The following is a 21,330-nucleotide window of genomic DNA, read 5'->3' on the forward strand; positions in this document are numbered from 1 at the left end:
TTATTAGGGAAAAAAAAAGCAGGTAGGTGCCCCCCCCCCCCCCCCAAAAAAGTAATGATGTTTATAAATTCAAAATTCATCATATTTATAAAAAAGATGAACAAATAGAACATTTACCTTGAAAAATGTATTCAGTTGTAAAAATTGATTTTAGTTGTAAATAAAACAGATTATTGGAGAAAACACGTTCAAGAAGTAGGTTCTAGGTTTTTGTGTGTGTGTGTATATTTATATGTGTGTGTGTGTGTGTGTGTGTGTGTGTACTGTATGTATATGTATATTAAAACCCACACATTTGATCCATTTCATAATTTTATCTGTGTTTAATCATGTAAAACTTAATTTATGAAATGTATAATGTACTTGTGCTATTTTTTTGTTTGATATTTTGTTATATAATGCAATTATATTCATACATTGGAGGATTAAGTGTTAAAATACTTTTGAGGGTCAACATATATAAACTAACTGATCTTTTAATGGCTTATTGATCAAAGTTAATACAAAGCTCTTGCTATGCTTAGCTATTCTAAAGTTTTAGCATCACATTTAAAGTCAGAAGAGAAGTCAGACACACCTGACAGAACATGACCAGGTCCTGCTTTTCTTTTGCAATGATTTCATGATTCTGAACTCCAGGTATGGTGGGGGAACGCATTCCAGTCTGTCTCAGTTTCTCAACAACTTCAGCAAACAATGTGTTTTTGTTGAGTGCAGGTCTCGGGGAGAAGGTCTGTCTGCACTCTGGACAGCTGCACAACTTCTTCTGGTTCTTCTGCTCCCAGTAGCTCTTAATGCACTCCTTACAGTAGTTGTGTCCACAAGGAATGGTCACGGGGTCCCGCAGAAGGTCCATACATATGGGACAGCTGAACTGCTCCTGGTTGACAAAAATACCAGCTTCTTCTTCTGCCATCTTTTACAGTTAAGGTAAAAGACAGACTGTACAGCAGCTATGTGGAGAGAGTTGTGCCTCCCACTATATGAGGTTGTAATGGGAGGAGTCAGCTTGTCCTGTACAGTGTGTGCCACTGTGCTCATGTTTCAGAGGAGTCACAAGCTTAATGAGGTCATTAAATCTTTGTTGTTGGTGTTTTGTAATGAATATTTACATCTTTACCTCAGAAAAGTGATTCACAGCTTCGAGTACACAAGTAAATCTTCTGGAAAGATCAACCTCAGGGATGATGTTGGCTCTTGGTTGTTCCAGTGCATGTCTGTTCATGTCCACTGGATGAATGCGTGCATAATGACATGTTTCACAAGATGTCTCTGGATTATTTTCTGGCACTTTGGGAGATAAAGAGGGTGTGGATATTTGTAATGTAATGTGCACAAATATAAAGGGTGTGAGTAAATAAATCATGCAACTTTAAAACAAAATAACAAATAGGAATCATCATTGTTAAACACAACTACACAACTCACAAGCACTATAAATACATTGAAATATATACCAAAATATATAAAAGCAAATTATAAATGGCTAATTAGAAGCAATATATTGGGAATGGATAATGGATGGGCAAAGCGGGGACAGTAGGACATCCAAAATTGTAATATCAAATTCACTTTAAATGACTTGCCAGGCTATCAATGAAATCACAAGCGTCTAAGTTCTGCTGTATTTTTCATTGTGATCCAGCCACTGACAGTATTATATTCTCCTCGCTAGAGGTCGCTCTTACCATCACCGGCTGTCGTTCACTCCCAGCGAGTTAAATACAGTAGAATGAAAAGTGAAAAATGGGCGGGGTTTAGTGTCTCAGACGTTTTCTCTTATTGGTCAAGTATTATGTGTCTAAATAATAATTATCATATTTAAAATCTTCACCCTTTTAATATAAATTCATTGGCTATTAAAGTTTATTAGTGTCATTATTCAGTTGCAAATTATTGTCCAGCCCGACGCTGAAGAAGCGCATAAACGCGTGATAGCCGTTACTTTTCTCCGCGATGGTTAGGATGGACCATTCACAGTCGAAGGCGATTACTGGATAAGGCTTTTCAAATGTGATTTTATAGATATTACTGTGGCGAGTCAGTCTGCTTGTTTCTCAGATTACTTTATGTAATCTTTTATACTTTATGGTGAACAAATCTCATCAATAACTCAAAATGCGTTCGGAGATTTTAATGTGGCCCAATGGAGGGTTGAGCTTTCTGAGCCGCCACCCGCCCCTCAGAGGTGTCTAATATGAAAGTTAAGAGCAACATTTGTCGTCTTAATATGGTTCGTGTCAAAGCCGATGGCAGTGCACCCGTCTTCCATTGGCTCATGACGGCGAGTGGATGTAATAAATACATATTTCATCTTCTGCTCTGCTGGACTAAATCTACACAATCTGTGTGATAGGAGTCCGCACAACACACGCAGGTAACTGTTACTTTCCTTTCATTCTGTTAGATAGCTGTGCGTTTACAGTCATGTGGCAAAGTATCAGCATGTGTTGCACATTTACTGCTGCTTTGTTGTCCACGTTTGACCTATCAAGTGTTTTTCAAATTATAAATGAGTTAACGTTAATAGACTTATTTGATAGCAGTAAACTATTGTGCACTTGAACCTGCGAAGTTAGCGTCTCTGCAGAGCTGTGGTCATTTTACAAGGTCCTTCAAGGTCCACATATGTTTATTAAAGTTTTACTTTTATTTGCACCATCCCAGTTCTGTCCTCTTTTCATGTTCCTGTGACCCTGCAATAGTACCACGAGTCTCGTGCATACATACACACACACGCACATACATACATACATACACATACATACATGCATACACACACACACACACACACACACACACACACATACATACATATACACATACATACATACATACATACATACACACACATATATATATATACAGTATATATATATTAGGGAACTATGTCAAATCAGTATTAGAATACTACTGGGTACACCATACCAGATATTCAGAGATATGCTCAGGTCAAGCAGGCACTTAATTAGTGATTTTAACTTGATTTTATTAATTAACTTAATTATTTACACATCGGAAAGAAAATGAACAGGATGAAATGTAATAGGTTGTAAATAATGAAATAAACATGGATCTTAACAGAATGGAAATAAAAGCTTACACTGGGGTGTCAAATTTAAGTTAATTTTATTAATATTATCAAAAGTTGTTTTAAAAATATCTTTTTAATAAATACAATAAAATAAATACAGGTTTATGTCATTTTATCAAACAGAGCCGAGTGTTTTAAAGTGTGACAAACCAGCTAACAAGTCAAACCTCACTGAATTCATCAAGCCATATCAATACTTACAGATGTTCGTTGTTATTTCACATAAAAAAATAAGTAAAATTGAGGACATGGGAAAACCCTGTGACACGATTACAAGTAGAACAATATTCCCAGTAACCATTATAAACCATATTCCCAAAACATCTCTGGTTTGAAACAGTTTAGTAGTTACAATATTTAAAATTCACCCATACTGTAAGTTCACTTAATTATTATATTGTTATAAAACAAACGAATATGATTTCCATCTTTTAAGATGTATGTATTTAAGATGTATGACATGAAAACATACTGCATAACAGCAATGACCCACAAGTCAGTATTTATGCTCAGTTATTTCCTTAAGTGTCTCTTATGTAAAAGCCATTTTATTATTTTTTTCCCCAAAATATGGTGTTTTCTGTTTTCATATTTCTGGATTGCAGTTAAATGGTTTAATTACATTTTTAATTTAAAATCTTAACTTTAACGATGTAGTAAATCTTTTAAAATGTATATTTAAATAAATATTTAGTACATATATTGTATATAAAAAAATTGCATTTTTATTTTATTTTTTCTTATATAGTCAAATGAAAATATAAGAACAGAACATTTTTATTTTGTTTTGTATTTTTTGTCAAGAAAAGCACTGCACAACAGAGGGTTTTTTATGTTTATGATAAATAGTGATCTATTTCATAACTCATAAGTCATAATAGTAATATGTATTATAGCCTAATTTCTTCAAGTTAAAGTGAAACTTTTATTATAAATAATAAAGTTTTTGTCGCTTTGTGAGAATATGAATAGAAGGATATCATTCCAGAATTTCCCAACCTGTCAGACTGCTTCCTGGACACGCCTCCTTTTCTAGCAAAGGAACAGCTCCTTACAGAAAGAGGAAGTGCTTTAATCTCATTCTCTTATTCTATGTACAGTATCTCACAGAAGTGAGTACACCCCTCACATTTTTGTAAATATTTTATTATATCTTTTCATGTTATTTACAAAAATGTGAGGGGTGTACTCACTTCTGTGAGATACTGTATATCTGCTGGTGAGTACGTTGCATTTTGGGTTGTTCATATGTTTATTTTTTGGATTTTCTAGCTGTGCAGCGTGACATTTAACCCTCAATGATTGTGCGGCAGTTGACGTGTAGGGGACTGACCTCTCAGCTGTGTGCGGCAGTCAGACTGAACTGGAGCGCTCCAAAGATGGCGAGACCAAGCTCAAGTAAAACACTTTTAAGACTCTCTTCACTGTGTATGTATGGCAGTGGATGGCCTGTGAATTAAATGGTTTGCAACTTGTTTCATTTGCAGATTTAACAGAGTTTCGTGAGCATTTTGCTAAAGCCAAGCACATTGCTATCATTACGGGGGCCGGAGTGAGTGCAGAGAGTGGAGTACCAACGTTTAGAGGACAGGGGGGCTATTGGAGGAAATGGCAGGCACAGGTACACATCACACAGTTTTTACCATCTTCGTTTCGATATAGGACTTATACTAAGGTTTTTCTAACTTTTTGATGCTAGGACTCAAATATGACAATCCCTTTGTGATGATCCCTCCTCTTGATAAATAAAAAAGGCAGCTATATATAAAGGAGAATATTAAATGTAATATTATTTTCCAAAATTAAATAATTGGCTTTTACATTGTCAATATACTAAAACGCATTGTTAAAATACTATCTTATTAAAATAAGATAATGTATGTGTTGACAATGTATGTGAGTTTAACAATTACTATTTTTATTTTAGAGAAGTATTTAGTAAAAAAACATATTTGAGAAAAATAAAGAATATAAATTTATTGAAATCATTTTCTTGATTTCTTAAATCTTTTGAAAGCATAATAAAATAGTATAACATTTAGTGAATGTGAATGTACAATACACAAATTTCATTAATATCTTAATTTTAACTTTGACAGCTCTAAAAAAAACATATGTCAAATTTTTCACGGACCCCCTTACCATCCCCCTGCGGCCCTCTGGCAGAGCATAAAAAGCGTAAGCACAGTGACTATAAGGCGATAGCACGCTCTAATTGACAACATAAATAAGCCTAAATACACTTGTAAATGAAGAGGTAAGTTTTAGTTTTTCTTTGCTATGTAAAACGCCTCATTGAATCTGTGTGAGACTTTGAAAAGTAGTGGAAAAGGTACAGTAGGGTACCTGTTGTATATTATACTGCATGACTTTTCTTTAATTTATGATTCAGAATTATATACAAATGTGCCTGTAAAACGTAGTTTACATTTTGCATTGTAAATAATGACTGTAAACTTTCAACATCTGTTTGACAGCTCTGACCAAATTTGTCAGGCTACGTGTAACAGAGCATATAAACACTGTAGTCACACCACATGTAAGCAAGCAAACATGATTATTAAATAGTATTATTATTATTATTATTAATAGTAATAATAATAAGAATTATATATATATATATATATATATATATTTATTTATTTATTTATTTTTTTATTTTTTTAAATTTTTTTATATGTGTATTCATTTTGTTTGAATGTGTAACTGTACTTTTGGGGGTGGATTATAATAATCTTTGTAATTAAATTTTAATTTAAAAAAGGATGCCATTTAAATATTAAAATTAACATTTTAATCAACCTTTTAAAGTTTAATCAAATGAAAATATAACAATTAATTTACAACAGAACATTGCAGTTTTATTTTTTAAGTGCCTAATTTATAAAAAGTTCTTAATTTCACACCACATATACATAAGTAAACATTAACAATAATAATATAATTTTTTGTGGAGTTGGGATGTGTGACTGATTTTATTTTATTTTTTTTTAGCATTTTTTTTTTAAAGGATTGGGGGTGGATTCATTTTAATTAATCTTTGTAAGTTCATGCATTTCTCTCTTTTCGTCTCTGTCTTTTAGGATTTGGCAACGCCTGAAGCTTTCTCTTGAGATCCTTCTTTAGTATGGGAATTTGACCATTACAGGCGCGAGGTGGGTTACACATTACTGACTAAATGGTTACAACTATCATAATGCCATTTGTTTCTTTCAGTGATCAATTCACTGTAATATTCATAAATTTGATGTAGTAAAATATACCTGGAATGTTATGTTAATTTTAAAATGAGACTATTACTTTTTACTTTTTTCTGTATGCATCCTTAGAATTGCAGTCATGAATCTAAAAGATCCTGGGCCCTCATTTATCAACAGTGCGTAGAAAAGGTTCTATATTTTGTCCTACGAATGAAATTTAGAATGTGCCTAAGTACAAGAAAATCAGTATTTATCAAACGTGCGCACGCAGTTCTTACGCACATGAGTAAGCAATCATTGTTGATAAATCCCACATGTGCGTAAGTAACATGCTCGTTCACGTTCACGGTAATTTGCGTTCGGAAACGCCTCCAATGAACCATATATGGTGACAACACCTCCCTTTATAAATCACGTGAATGTATGTGTCCTCACCGAAATCATGGCCAAGAAAGCGGTACCGACTGAGAAGCCATTCTGTGCTCTCACTCTCAGCACAGTCTTTGAAAACGCGTTCTCTGCGGAGCGCATTGTTTGCCAAGTCTTCCAATAACGCAAGATAAGCCATTGCACTGAGACAAACATTTGTCACAGCTGTTTTGTAGGGTTTGACACCAATTACACAAATTGTCTGTTTAAAACCAGACAAATGATAAATTGAGTGTTTTATAATTAAAGGAAACACAGGACATGTGGATTGCTTAATGCCTACTGTGACACTCTTAAATGCTTTTTATGTGTAGTGTCGCTATTCTGCCACTAGATTATCTGCGTAAGCATGCTCAGAGGTGTGCTTATATTTACACACATTTCTACGTATAAGTACAAGTTGGTAGATCCCACACTTTGCGTGAAACTGTTCTTACGCACATATGCACTGTTGATAAATGAGGCCCCTGGAATGTCAGTATTTATTTCTGGGACTGAAATTCACACAGCATCCACAAGGGGGTGGAGTTACTTTACAATAGTACAGTAGATGGTTATGAGATGCATGCTTGCATTTAAAAAAAAAAATTGTCATTATTAATGTTGTCACAATACCAAAATTTCAGTTGTAGGTAACAATATCAAACAAATATCAAACATCACTATATTATAATTGTAAACTACAACAGAAAGATGATTATTGTTACATTTTTTTTTATTTTACCAGTGACTTTCAGCATCACATGTCATTATATATTTAAACACTGGAGTTGCAATTAAACAATTAATAATAATCATTAAACAAAAATTTATTCATTTAAATTAATTGTATATTATTTTGCAGGTTATGCGCAGTAAGATGCCAAACCCAGCACACCTGGCTATAGCAGAGTGTGAGTCCCGTCTCAGTAAGCAGGGGCGCTCTGTTGTGATCATCACTCAGAACATCGATGAGCTGCACCATAGTGCTGGTTCCAAACATGTCTATGAAATCCACGGTGAGACAACAGCTACTCAAACCAGGACTGGAGCATGACACCATTATTGTATATTTATTATTGGTTAACATCTGATTAACAGAAATGAAAATGATAGGGCATCTATTTGGTTGGTGGGGATTTTGTCTCATCTTTCCATAAAATCATTCCTTCAAATTGAGGATATTCCCTTCAACTGATCTCTCTCCCTCTCCCTCTCTCTCTCTCTCAATCTCTCTCTCTAGGTAGTCTATTTAAAACCCGCTGCATGAGCTGTGGAGAAGTCAAAGCCAATCACAAGAGTCCAATCTGTCCTGCTCTAGAGGGGAAAGGGTAAAAGCTCATGCAAACACATCACCATTATTTCATAAAAATATTTAAACCACAAGAGACTGCACTCTCTTTATTTGCTTTTCTCTTTCTTTTTTCAATTCTCAGAGAGCCTGACTCCAGTTCCAAGGATGCCAGAATACCAGTGGAGCACCTGCCCAGGTTTGTGATTGTGGGCTTTATTAAAGGGGTCATATGATGTTGCTAAAAAGAACATTATTTTGTGCATTTGGTGTAATGAAATGTGTTTATGCGGTTTAAGGTTCAAAAAACACATTATTTTCCACATACTGTACATTATTGTTTCTCCTCTATGCCCCGCCTTTCTGAAACGCGTCGATTTTTATAAAGCTCATCGGTCTGAAAAGCGAGGTGTGCTCTGATTGACCAGCTATCCAGTGCGTTGTGATTGGTCGAATACCTCAAGCATGACGGAAATGTTACGCCCCTTACCATACTGTGATGCTGTGTCCTAGCTGGAGCGACGAGACAAAAACATTAAAACCCATTACAAACGAGGCATTTGTTGGTCACGACATGGCGGCAGCAACAATACTACAGTGGGCGGCATTATGCAAATCTTCCCACATAGTGACGTAGACATGTGGGGGCGTGTTCGAACGAGCCGTTTTAGGTAGACCCCTTTAAATGCAGATCAGTAGACTGTGCTGATTAGTCAGAAAATGCGAGACTTTGTTAAATACAGCTATTTTACCAGGTGCCATTCCATTATGAAATGATGAGAAATGTTTCTTGAGCACCGATGTTATACTGTACGCATAGCAGAATGATTTCTGACGGATCCTGTGACACTGAAGACTGGAGTAATGGCTGCTGAAAATTCTGCTTTGCATCACAAGAATAAATTAAATTTTTAAATATATTAAAATACAAAACTGTAATGCTAAATTGTAATAACCTCAACAACCGTTATAGCTGGACTTCATGGGGCAATTTATAAAAAAAGATGTAAAGATCAAAAGAGAAATAACTTGAATAGTAACACTTTTTCTCCAACAGTGGGCAGCATATATCCAAGTGTCTAATGATTCATGTTCAAAGATGTTAGTTTTGTACTTTGTGTTTATAGGTGTGACAGGAGTGGCTGTAACGGATTGCTGAGGCCTCATGTGGTTTGGTTCGGAGAGACTCTGGATTCAGATATTCTCACCGCTGTGGAGCAGGAGCTGGAAATATGTGATCTCTGCTTAGTTGTGAGTGATAACAGATTAATGCATGAAACTCTATTACAGAACCTAGTGAGCTGCTAGAAAGGATTTTAAAGCATCAAGAATATGCCAGAACTTAGGCTGCAATTTTATTCTGCCATCTATAATACCTTATTTTATTGAAATCCAAAATTGGCGTCACGTTATTATTTTTAGCTTACTGAAGTATTGAGTTGTTAGCTTAGCAACAGGCTAACACCAAACTCCATTTGAATCAATTACCAGAGATCAGCCTTCAGCATGCAAAAATAGCTTAATTTCAAAACAGACATTGCTGAAAGGAAAGCTATTTTGCAGTTTATTAAGTAAGTCAGATGTAGATTTAGTAACTGCTTTGAGGAAGTTTGTGAATTGATTCAAAACAGTATTATTATTTTAATTATTTTAATATGAGTTCAAATTAATCATTTAAAGAAGCTTATCAAATGGGTAATTTGTTCATGAATTGGACATCACTGGAGTTGTAAATTAGTTTTTTCGTGCAGCTCGCGAGGTGCCCAGTCTTTTTATCACATCACATTCAATTCAGACTGCTAAATTACACTTACAATTCGAGTAAATGTGATTTATGTTTTTTATACTGTGACTCTAGAGATTCAGCATTGCAGGAAACCCTGGCATAACCGCAACAGAAACAATACTCTAAAATACTATTTTAAAAAAATTATACCGGTTAACATATTTCTGCTGTTTTGAACATAGGTTTGCGAGGTCTGTGACTAAGAAGGTAGCTGCCTGTTTTGGAACGGAGCATAAATGTCTGCCTAAAATATTTACAACACAATATTGTTAATCCCTCATACAGATGAGCGTGTGCTGACAGCTTTACGTAAAGAATTTGTCAGCTCTGACTGTATTCTGTGTTTGTCTATTTTTTTGTTTTCATGTCTCTAGGTGGGCACCTCCTCCGTAGTTTAACCCAGCAGCCATGTTCGCTTCTCAGGTGGCAGGTAGAGGAGTGCCTGTAGCTGAATTCAACATGGAGTGCACACCTGCTACTAATGGCGCTTTTCCACTGCATGGTACGGCACGGTACGGCTCGGCGCCATAAGCGCTTTAAGTAAGACATACAAATACACAAACTATCACTTTACATGAGTCACAGAGATGCCTCTCAGTCAGCCCATTCAACAGGATAACGCATAGCTGCTCTATTGCACACAAGCCTCCACATGCACTCTGACTCTAAGTGACGTGTCTCACTGTCGCATTTGAGCAAACACTGAACAGTGGATTTCACAAAACAAATTGAACACCTGCGTGTGGTTTATTTGAGATGTATTTCCACCAACAGATATCACTTTGAGGGTCCTTGTGGTGTCACACTGACTCCCGCCCTGGAACGCCACGAGAGCGAGGCCATTTAAGGAGAAAGAAGGCATGACCCATTCGTTCATGCCCACTGCATAGAGCACTTAAACTGAGAGCACATGGGATTGGTTCATGCCTTCATGTGATTGGTTTTCCTATGCTTTTGTGTGCTGTGAAGATTTACTGCAAAACTGGGCTGAAATTCAATTTTAAATAGTGTCTTTGAGTGTTTGCTTGGCCTATGTAGCAGCATTTTGTGCAAGTTGTGTTTTTGGCAGTGGGTCTTAGTAGATTTTTTCCAGCTGATGCATGGGTAACTTAGATAATCTGCAGTGTTTCCACAGTCATGGAACCCTGGGAATTTACAAATCATAATTTCCAGACTCAAGGAAAATAATAGTATTAGAGTTATGGAAACTTAATAAGTTTTCAATATGATCAGCTCTGAAATATCTAATCAGCTTAAAATAACTGGCTGGAAAAATCATGGATATTGATTGGTCAAATGTTGTGGGAACCCTGAATGTAGGACTAGACACAAGTGCAATATAATGATTTTGAACGAGCTGTATCAAAATGATCACAGACAGACACAGTGGATATGATGTCAGGAGTTTTATTTTAAATAAAATGAACATAAAATAAAGTGTCCAAGGGGAATACTTGAGAACAGAGTACATGAACAGGATTTATGTACTCTCTTTATGGTTTTCCTTTAAATTCTATGGTTGGTGTTAGGTCAAATTGCGATTAAATCCTTAAAAAAAAAAAAAAAGCTCCAGGTTTGCTGTATGTGTTTGTAGGGCTGCACAATTTGGCCAACAATAATTATATTAATATGACTTTTAATATGATAATAATATTTATATTTTATTATGAGTATGATAGAATATATATATTAAATTATAATATTATTACTAAATAAAACTATTAAACTAAAGAAATGTTTCACTTTAAGAAATATAATAATAACTTTATTTTATAGTACAACAGGAAAATTACAATGCTAACCTTTATTATGGCAAAAAAAAAGAAGCAAGGAGCCCTTAAAATGTCTTGTTTGTTGATAAGTGCTTCTCATTACAGTTAGGAAAGATGGTTGACGCATGTTGTGTTCCCAGATGCACATAATAAACGACCCAAACTCAGCACATGTCGAAATGAGTTTGTTTAGAGCAGCATTTACTACAAACTGAGCCGCTCTGAGACACTGAAAACACTGGATCATGAGCTGCTTGTGTGAAAATGAAGACAGTGCCTTATTTCAGTCTACACATACACATTTATTTACATTGCAGATTTTGCAATTTAAAAATCGTGCTAAACCATATTGCGATTTTATTTTGTTTCGCACAGCCCTAGTTTGTGTTTTGATCGATATGAAGGTTGACTGCAAAATTGGTCAGAGATTACTGGTTAAATAGTGCCTTTTTAGCCAGTGGTTGGCATATGTATGTTTTTTTTATTTTTTTTTTGTCTAAGTCAATCGACAAGTTTGAGTGACTCTTGTGTGTGTTTGTGTGTCTGCTTGAGTGCATGCACCCTGTGGCATCGGGTCACCTTGATTCTGTCTAGTACGATGCCAGATTCTACGGTCCAGCTGGAAATCTCTCTCTCCCTCTCTTTCTTTCACTGTCATGACTTATACAACCAAGCAGCAGAAAAGCTACATTTTTTTTGACTCTTGGTCCAACTTTGGTGTCCTGTATACAAATTCATCTTTGCATGTTAACACAGGACTGTGGAATAATGCCGAGTGAATCGCTTGACTTATTTGACTTACAAATGTGCAAAAGAATGCACATTTGCATATAAGAAATTGAATGTGTCTTCACAGACTGACACTGTTACTAAAATGCTGTTTTGGTTTTTATATATGCGAGATGGGTAAGGGGGGGCTGTACGTCTGTGTTCGTAAATGATAAATGAGTGTTTAGTTTTGAGGTGTGTGTGTGTAACCGATAGCTGTTGGTGTGTGTGCATTTGGTCTCCTGGAGAGACTGTGGCTCATTAGTTTCTTAGGCGATGAGAGAGGCCTGCTCCAAAAATAACACACCATTTCCTGTCCATTAAACCACAATTTCACACCAATCTGAGCTTAACGACGTATGCACGCGTATGCACAATAAATATCTCCCCTGACATACGCTTAGCCTCTAAAATCCTCTGAGACACACAACATCAATCCTACACAAACATACAGGCATGGTCCCATTAAATATCGATTTCACACCAATCTGAGCGTCTCCCCAGTCTGGGCTTGTCAGAGGACAGGGATGGAGCGATGCAGGGTGAGGGAGCAGGAGAATAGAGATGGAGTGATGGAGAGGAGGAGGACACTAGTGGGAGAGACGTATGGCGTGATATGGACGGCTCCCCCACCCCCAGTAACATTTTATTACTGTTATCTGCTCTAAAATATTTAATTGACTAGAAATTGTTGTGTGTGTGTGAGTGCAGTCTCTATAACATGATTTTAAAGTTGGGATTAAATCTAATTTATATGTATAATTACACTGTAACAAGGACTCCTTAAAATAAAGTGTAACCAAATTTATATATCATGACTTACTATTCTTGTGATATGACTGACTTCTCTGCTGACGTATACTATAGTTAAACCAGTTGCATTCAGATCTGCCTCAATTCTGATATGCAATGCTCACTTTTAAGACTCCAATCAATACCCGATGGATAAAATAAAGTCCCGTTCTACTTTTCTTGTTCTTTTCTGATAATCTGTTTCACTCGGACATATGTCACAATATGGATATGCAGCAGGGCCGTAGCTGAGGTATGCGAGGCCCCGGTGCAGATTGTACCCGTGGGTCCTATTTGAAATGGTGTAATTAGACTAGCACAAATAAATAAATAAATAGAACAAAGGTTCAAATTAAACAATGCTTTATATATATATTTTTTTTTTCAGTTTTGTCAGTGTTCTGGTACAGAAATTGAATAAACAAATGTAAAATAGCATTGAATAGTTTAATTGTATATATCTGTAATAATTAAATATAAACTAATCCTTGTTAAAGCTATAAAATTTAATTAAATCGAGAACAGTGAGTGATTTTCTCTCTTGTTTTTTCTTGGATTACACCAACAGCAGCTAGTTAATTAGGCGAGGTCACTTTAACACACAACGCATGGATCCAAAGACACACATTTTTCTTAACTGTTTACGTTAACTTAAGGGGACATCGGATGCAAAAATTCACTTTTACATGGTGTTTGAACTTAAATGTGTCTTGGCAGTGTGTGTACACAACCACCCTATAATGATAAAAATCCACCCAGTGCTTTTTTTTTTTTTAATTCCCACAAATCATAAGCACTTTCTCAGATCAAGCCGTTCAAAGAATCTGAATCATGGGGGAAAAAGTGACGTCACTGTGCACAGGTCCCTCCCACGACTGTTGACGGACACTGCTGTTTTAGCATAGACCCGCCTGAGTGAGCTGTAAACAGTCCGCCATTGTTTCGACGCCGCACTAGCAGGTGTTGACAAGAATGGCTCCTAAGCGATTAAGGTGTTTTGTTGTTGGATGTAATAATGAACATAGCAGTTGTCATTTACTCCCGACATCTGAGCCGCTGAAGACGCAGTGGATTACTTTTGTTTTTTAAGGGAATGCGCCTCCCGATCTACCTAAATGCGTTTATGGCTGCGCAAATCAATTTACTCCAGACTGCTTTCTGAACGAGGGACAATTAAAGCAGGTTTTGCTAAAAAGTTAAAACTCAAGGATGGATCAGTACCCACTGTTCATGATCCAGCTGCACCTCCAGAAGAAGTAAGTCCCACACTTTATATTTCTTATGATTATTTGCAAATCGCCTTTGGGGTGAGCAGAGCTCATTCGATTTAAAGAGACATGCACCGAAATGGGTCGCTGTGAACAGAGCTGTTTTTGACAAGGTAAAAAGGGTGTTGTTTTACACGACCCCTGAGGAATTTTAACCAAAGTATGTTACAGACATTTCATGAAGACCCTAAAGAATCATACCAACTTGTGGAAAATGGGTATCCGAGGCCCTCTTTAAGACATAACCAACATTTTTGAGGCTACTCACCAAGACGGGTGAGTATCCATTCAAGCACAAAAAGACACAAAAGAGAACTCCATTCAGTGTTCGCGGGCTGTGCGCACAGAACACGGCGCACAAGAACTGAATTCTTTCATCATTCACTGAAGTTCTTTCATCCTGTTGCTTGCGCTTGAACCGCTTTAATGTTCAAATTGGCAAGGTCTATTTGTCCATTCAAGAGTAAGAAGATGTGAAATAGAACTCAATTCTGGACTTGCACTTTGTCAGAAACACGTCTCTCTCTCTGTGCACGCTATGCACGCAGAACACAGCGTGCGAGTACCGAATTGAGTTCTTTCATGTCTTCTTGTGCTTGAATACTTTAAAATCACTTGAATGTTTAAACTGGCAAGAATTTAAAACACGTGCAAATGATAAACTTTCGTGACGACACGCAGCAGTGACTGATTGGGCAGTCCGTCAACTGTCCCAAGCGTCTTTCACGCTGGCCCCCGACAGCAGTGGGCCCCTAAAATCATTACCACCTTTCTCCCCACTAGCTACTACGACCCTGATATGCAGTTGTGTAAAATTTCCATTTTATGCCAGCTTCAAAAAATCGTTGCCAAGTCATTATAAGCAGCTGAAAAATAATGGCAAAATCATGAAAATTCATTGTTAATATGGTGTGGGAACTCAATCTAGGTCTGAAGTGCTGTGAAATTTAATGATTTTTAGAAAGCTGTGGCTGGCTGAGAAAAAAATACAGATGCAGTGTCAGGCCTAAGAGAGGCTTCTTCTTTAAAATAAAATAACCATAAAATCTAGAATAAAAGTAAAGTATCCATGGGGAATATATAAGATTTAAGGTTGGGGAGTACAGAGAAGGGTGTAGTCTAGTTTAGGACGAGGTCAACACATGTTCCTAAAGTCCAGGGTACTGTATGTGTGCTTGCAGGTCCTAAAAGTGAGCGTTAGGGGATTCTCTCTGGACATTTTATTTTTCCTATTTAATGTTTTATGTTCTTTTTATTTAAATTAAACACCTCTCTGAGGCTGTGTGTCACATGCATTGTGGTTATCCAGCCACAAGGGCATAATTTAGAAAGAATGAATCAAATAGGATCTTTATTTATCACTGCAAAACCAGGAGCAGTGGAATTTATTTCCATTACTGTCATGTTCTGTGACCATAAAATAGCACAACATATTACAGAGACAGTCCCTCTGGAGCAACTTGGGGTTAAGTGTCTTGTTCAAGGGCACAATTGTGATGACTCATGGCGCACTTGTAATAGGACTCAAACCAGTAACCTTCCTGTTACCAGGCCTGAGCCTTAACCTCTACTCGCAATCTCAGTAATGCTTCACCAATCTAGAGGCTTTGGCTAATTGCAGATGTCCCTACTCAGTAGTAGCTTAGCTTTCAGGTTTAGCTAAAGAAATGTAAGGCCAAAATGACTGATGTCCTCATGGGTATCTTTAACATCTGTCTTGGACAACTGTTCAGGCAACTGTTCACTGCCCTCAGGCATCAAGGCTGTCACCATCATCCCTGTGCTCTTGAGGTTACCCTCATCTAAGGAGGTCTAGGAAACCTGGAGAGAGATATCCATTAGCATTCATCTCAGTTCCAGAAACAATTTCTTTAGCCAATCATGTGATTAGTCACATTTCATTCATGGCTCAAGTGGTTGGTTCAAAAAAATGGTCAAGAACTTATTGTCTGTGAGTAAAGTTGAGAGTGGGAAGCATTGGAATTGTCGTTGGAAATGCAAAAGGATAACATTCTCCATGCTGCAAACACAGTAAAACCAGCAAACCAGCCATATACTGACCCCTTCCCATAATCTGCCCTTAAGGGTTTTTTTCATGGTGCCCACAAATTTAAACTGTTGGTTGGTAGAAGGTCGAGGAATACCCTCCTTGTGGTATTTATTTTATTTAATTTTTTTCAGTTTCTATTTAATGACCATTCATTCTACTTGACCTGAAAGGAATGACCAGTGTCCATTAGCTTAAGATGCCTTCCAAAAACAATGGCAGTAAAGTGTGTACCCTGATCTGAGTGAATGTGATAGGGGCCCCAATTGTGGATGAGAAGAGTACAGTAAGCAAGAACAGTTTCCACACATTCAGAAAACTGGTGCCCCTTGGCACTTTGGAGGTAAAGTATGATCCAATTTTTGATACTGAAATTGTCATGCAGATATTTGAAGAAATGGCAGCTGTTGGACGGTCTTAATATTTCCCTTTTGTCAGGGAATGTTGGGTAGCTGAACCCGTTTTTGTTTTTATTTATTATATCACCAAGTTGTTTGAATAAGTAGCTGATGGTCCTAGAGAGGGATTTCGTAATAGTAGCAACAAAAGAGAAGCTGGCAATCTGGGCCATATCATTTTAATGCCAAGTAGGACATAAAGGATCATGAGATTCCACTTACGAATGCCATCACCTTTGACAGCATCCCCTTCAGGCTCTGGTCCTTTGCAGTATTTTTAGAAGTTGCTTCCGGAGAGGAATTAGTTCTGGATTGAGGGTGGCATAATCAAGGAGAACTATGGTATATTCATAACCCTGGGTATACTTTAATTGCAGACCTACATGGATCCATCCTAGTACACTGGAAGGGCACATGAATGACAAGTAGTGCAACCAAGGGTGCGGAAATTGTCTTACTGTAGCTTCTAGTCCTCACCACTGCAATCCTTGGCTACAGCGTTGCAAGCTTTAAGTTGTCCTGTGAGGGGGTGGGAGTATGTCAACTCCATCAATCTTCTCGGGGGGAACCACCTACTTCTCTCACCATGCCTGAACACGACTAAATATAAAAGAGACCATTTTTAGTTTAAAGTATAAAATCTTACCCTCATTTCAGCCTGACAGAATGCAGTGTTGTTTAAACCTGGATATAAATTATTAATACATCCTTAAATTTCCAAGTACAGACATCAGTTGGCCGATGTGTTCATTAAATCAATAAGTCTATTATTAAGGTATAATGTACTAATGTACTTTTGAGAAAGACAATTTATGCTTTAAGAATATTTGCTGTGTAGGGAGTAACAGAATGGGCATAAATGGAATAGATTTGGAATATTTGGAATTATTAGCACTTACTGTTGCACTGAAATTGAGCGTTTTTTGGTTTGGCTTTCACCAAGGGCAGTCTGGTGCATGTGGCTTCTGTATTATAGCAGGAGGGAGTCTCAACACTTTACTGTACATGGTTATCAGCTTGGGGTTGGTGAAACATGCAGTTTTTTGTCAGCCTGGAAATCGAACAAATTTCTCAGTTACCCCTTTTCAGTGATGCCATCCTGATGGAGTTTTACTAAGGCTCTTTTTTTCAGTGTCAAAGATAAAAGCACTAAATGTATTAAGAAGTGGCGGGATAGTACAAATAATAATTCAACAAAATACAAAATATCAAACCAGAAAAACTTAAAATATTGAACAAGTATAGACACAGTAAAATCAAAGTAGCACAAGATATTGCCAATATTCTATATTTCATACTGATATTGAATATTAAGGGTAGTACCAGAGAGAGTAGGACGAAGAGATCAAACATTTAGAACTATTAATGGGAGAAATCGAAACCTAATCAGACACAACGTGACAAGAAGTCTGTCTATCCACATTGAAAGTCAAAATGGAGGATGACCCAACAATCAAGCACAAACATAGCCAATCTGAGCATTTCTCTCTCTCAAACTCACCAAAGAGCACAAACCTAAGAACACATACCTTGTTTTTTTCACATATTCTGTAATGCTTCACAAGATTGGATGCTTTTAATAGACTTTTTTGTGGGATTTGTCACACATCAGATCATTTCTGGTTCTAAACTTCACCAGTTAGTCTCTCTCTGTACTTTTTTGATGTTTAATGTACAAGAGGAGCACTAATTCGATCGAATGAGCATTCCGTGTGAATGGGATTGGCCCACAGCAGAAATAGAAACCAAACGATACTACATTTTACTACTATATATATTTTGTGTGTGTGTGGTTTGGGCCAAAAAAAAACATTTAAATTTAAATTACATGTAAATTCATTTTTAAAACAAAAATTATACTTTTTTATAGTACTATTTGAAATAAATGGAAGTATATAACCTATTTTTCAAATTAGGTTTCTACAGTACAGGTTAACAGAAATTCTGCACTTTATTGTCTGTTCTTTTAAGTTCATACTGTGATGCTTTTTGGGGAGTTAGCACATGCATTTTAACAAGTCTCTCATTACCACTTTGTTCTTAACATAGAGACAGAAAATACTTACATTTGAGTGAGCAAGTAAGTCTTTGGAAGAACTAAGGCAGTAACAATCCATAGTCCTTGTATAAACCATAATCCTACACAGTCATAAGAGAGAAGTGAGGCTATAGTCACAGAAATGAATAGAGCATGTGAAATTCTCTCACGGCTCTGGAAGAAAAGGGCAGGTGGTGAGTGGGAGAGAGTGTGGGACTGAGATAAAACATTGCCGAGATGAAGAAGGGTCACAGTGAGTGACTGGAGGGGAGGGGCAGCTTCTAGTAAACACAAGGTCAAGATGTTTGCCAGCTTTCTGTGTGGTGGAGAATTGAAAGACAGAGAAAAGCAAGATGATGTTCATGAAAACTGGATGACTGAGCAGTTTGTTCGCATTTTAGAACTGACAAGTTAGTTGAGGCATCAGAAGCTACAAGCGAGTAGGGCATGACCGTTTTTGCACCATTTATGATCATAACATATGTGTATATGTATGCGTGAATAAAAGCTTGCATATTACCCCTTCTTGTTCTCTACTTAGACAATGAGAATGATCTCACTACTTCTGACATGGTTATATAAAATGAGTAAGCTGTTCAGTCAGACAGTCAAATCGCATATTGAGCTGATAGCATAAGCTAATATGCGCAAAGGGTTGGGAAAAAAGGCTATTTTTAGCCTAGAATGATCAAAATGTGTCCTGATCTTAGTCTGGGGGAGAAAAAAAATGCAACAGCTCGTTCAGGCTTACCAAACTGACAGAGAAACCCAGCCCACTGGCAACACTTCCAATGAGCCATGGACAAAGCGTCGCCCTCTATTACATTTAAATTTACAATTATGTTCTTTACAGAACTGATTTGCAAGAAAATGCATATCACATGTGCGGAAAATACCAGAACAAGTAGCTAAGATTGCAATAATGACTATGCCCCATAATTGCGAATTTATATGTCTCTTACGGCTGTGACTTTATGTCTTGTCATTGTAAATATATTTCTCATAATCATGAATTTGTTTCTCCTAATTGCACCTTTATATCTTTATATGTAAGTGTGACTTTAAATCTCATAATGTGATTTTATATATTGCAATATGACTATATCTCGCAACAATATTGCATCAATATTTCTCATAATTGTGACTGTATCTTACAAGTGGGTCATTCCATGTCAACTCAACCAGAGGTCTCCGGCTTTTTGACTTTGCTTATATTTTTTTCTGAATAAAGATAAACATGAATAGTGATGATAGCCAAAATATTAAATGTCATGGATAAATAATCCACTATTTTGTAGAGGGGGGTCGAAATGGCAATTTTCACCAGAGACAAATTACAGGGGGTTAAAAATGACTTCAGAAAGATGGCAGCATCCTTATGTTATTTCTACACAGAGATTGGTAGGTCTTTTAGCTAAATCTGTTGACTTCAGCAATCTTTGTTGCATTATGTGCCAATGGTCACCATTCAAAAATGGGGAAAACACTTTAAGTTTTTTCTCCAAAGTTTGCAGGCCTGTAACTCAAAAATTATTAAAGATAATGCCTTTTTTAGATATTCAGTCTTAACAAACTTCATTTTTAAGGCCTTCTTCATTTTAATAATAACAATATTACTCAGTAAATATTCATCCATGACATTTAATATTTTGGCTTTCATCACTATACACGTTTATCTTTCTTCAGAAAAAAATATTAGCAAAATCAGAAATTTGAGCCAGGGACCTCTGGTTGAGTTGACATGGAATGACCCATTTGCAACTTTATTTTTCGTAATTTTGAATATATTTTTTGTAATCGTAAATTTATTTCTTGCAATTGTAACACAATTTCTGGTAACTGTGAATTTATTTCTCATATTTGCCCCTTTTATATCTTGCAATTGTGATTATATATCTTGCAACTTTATTTTTTTCATAATTATGTCTTTATTTCTTGGAATTGTAGACGTATTTCTCATAATTATGTCTATATATTTTTATAATTGTGAAAATACCATAATTGCGGCTTTATATCACACAGTGTGACTTGATATAACACAATATAACCTCAATAGAACAGACTTCAATAGAAACTTCAATAGAACAGATGCTGTCAAAATTTTAAATATAAAATACAAAACATTAAAGGGGTCATATGATGCGATTTCAATTTTTCCTTTCTCTTTGGAGTGTTACAAGCTCTTGGTGCATAAAGAAGATCTGTAAAGTTGCAAAGACTAAAGTCTCAAATCCAAAGAGATATTCTTTATAAAAGTTCAGAGTCAGCCACACCTACCTAAAACGACTCGTTCTAACACGCCCCCACATATCTACCTCACTATGTGGGAAGATTTGCATAACGCCACCCAAATGTTCACGCAAAGAAAGAAGGCGTAACTTTTATTCTCGCTATAGTATTGTTGAACCTGCAGCCATGTCGTGAAGGCGCTGTGTGCTTCGTTGTGAAAGCGAAACTACTTTGTTTGG

At 36.5% G+C, this 21,330-nt stretch overlaps 1 protein-coding gene, 1 long non-coding RNA gene and 1 pseudogene across 5 annotated transcripts in view; 1 reads left to right on the forward strand and 2 right to left on the reverse strand.

Moving 5' to 3' along the window:
- The window catches only part of ftr85 (finTRIM family, member 85), a 6,736-nt gene extending 5,774 nt beyond the window's left edge, over positions 1-962 (reverse strand). For all 3 annotated transcript variants that reach the window (XM_016498209.1, XM_016498200.1, XM_016498192.1), the window contains exon 1: positions 578-962. In XM_016498209.1, the coding sequence (XP_016353695.1) occupies positions 578-916 (339 nt within the window). In that variant the 5' untranslated portion in view covers positions 917-962. The remainder of the gene's footprint in view (positions 1-577) is intronic.
- Positions 963-1,740: 778 nt separating this feature from the next.
- LOC107697652 (NAD-dependent protein deacylase sirtuin-5, mitochondrial-like) lies at positions 1,741-10,678 on the forward strand (annotated as a pseudogene).
- A 5,151-nt stretch (positions 10,679-15,829) lies between these two features.
- Positions 15,830-21,330, reverse strand: part of LOC107697662 (uncharacterized) — an 8,590-nt gene continuing 3,089 nt past the window's right edge. The window contains exons 2-4 of one of the 2 annotated variants that reach the window (XR_001635231.1): positions 17,724-17,875; positions 17,302-17,424; positions 15,830-16,200 (exon numbers count right to left, since the gene is read on the reverse strand). This is a non-coding gene — a long non-coding RNA (uncharacterized LOC107697662). Of the gene's footprint in view, positions 16,201-17,046; positions 17,425-17,723; positions 17,876-21,330 lie in introns of both variants that reach the window. The other variant, XR_001635230.1, reaches the window with a different exon arrangement.

The sequence above is a fragment of the Sinocyclocheilus anshuiensis genome, unplaced genomic scaffold (assembly GCF_001515605.1).
Source record: "Sinocyclocheilus anshuiensis isolate Anshui unplaced genomic scaffold, SAMN03320099.WGS_v1.1 scaffold801, whole genome shotgun sequence".
Taxonomy (NCBI): Eukaryota; Metazoa; Chordata; class Actinopteri; order Cypriniformes; family Cyprinidae; genus Sinocyclocheilus; species Sinocyclocheilus anshuiensis.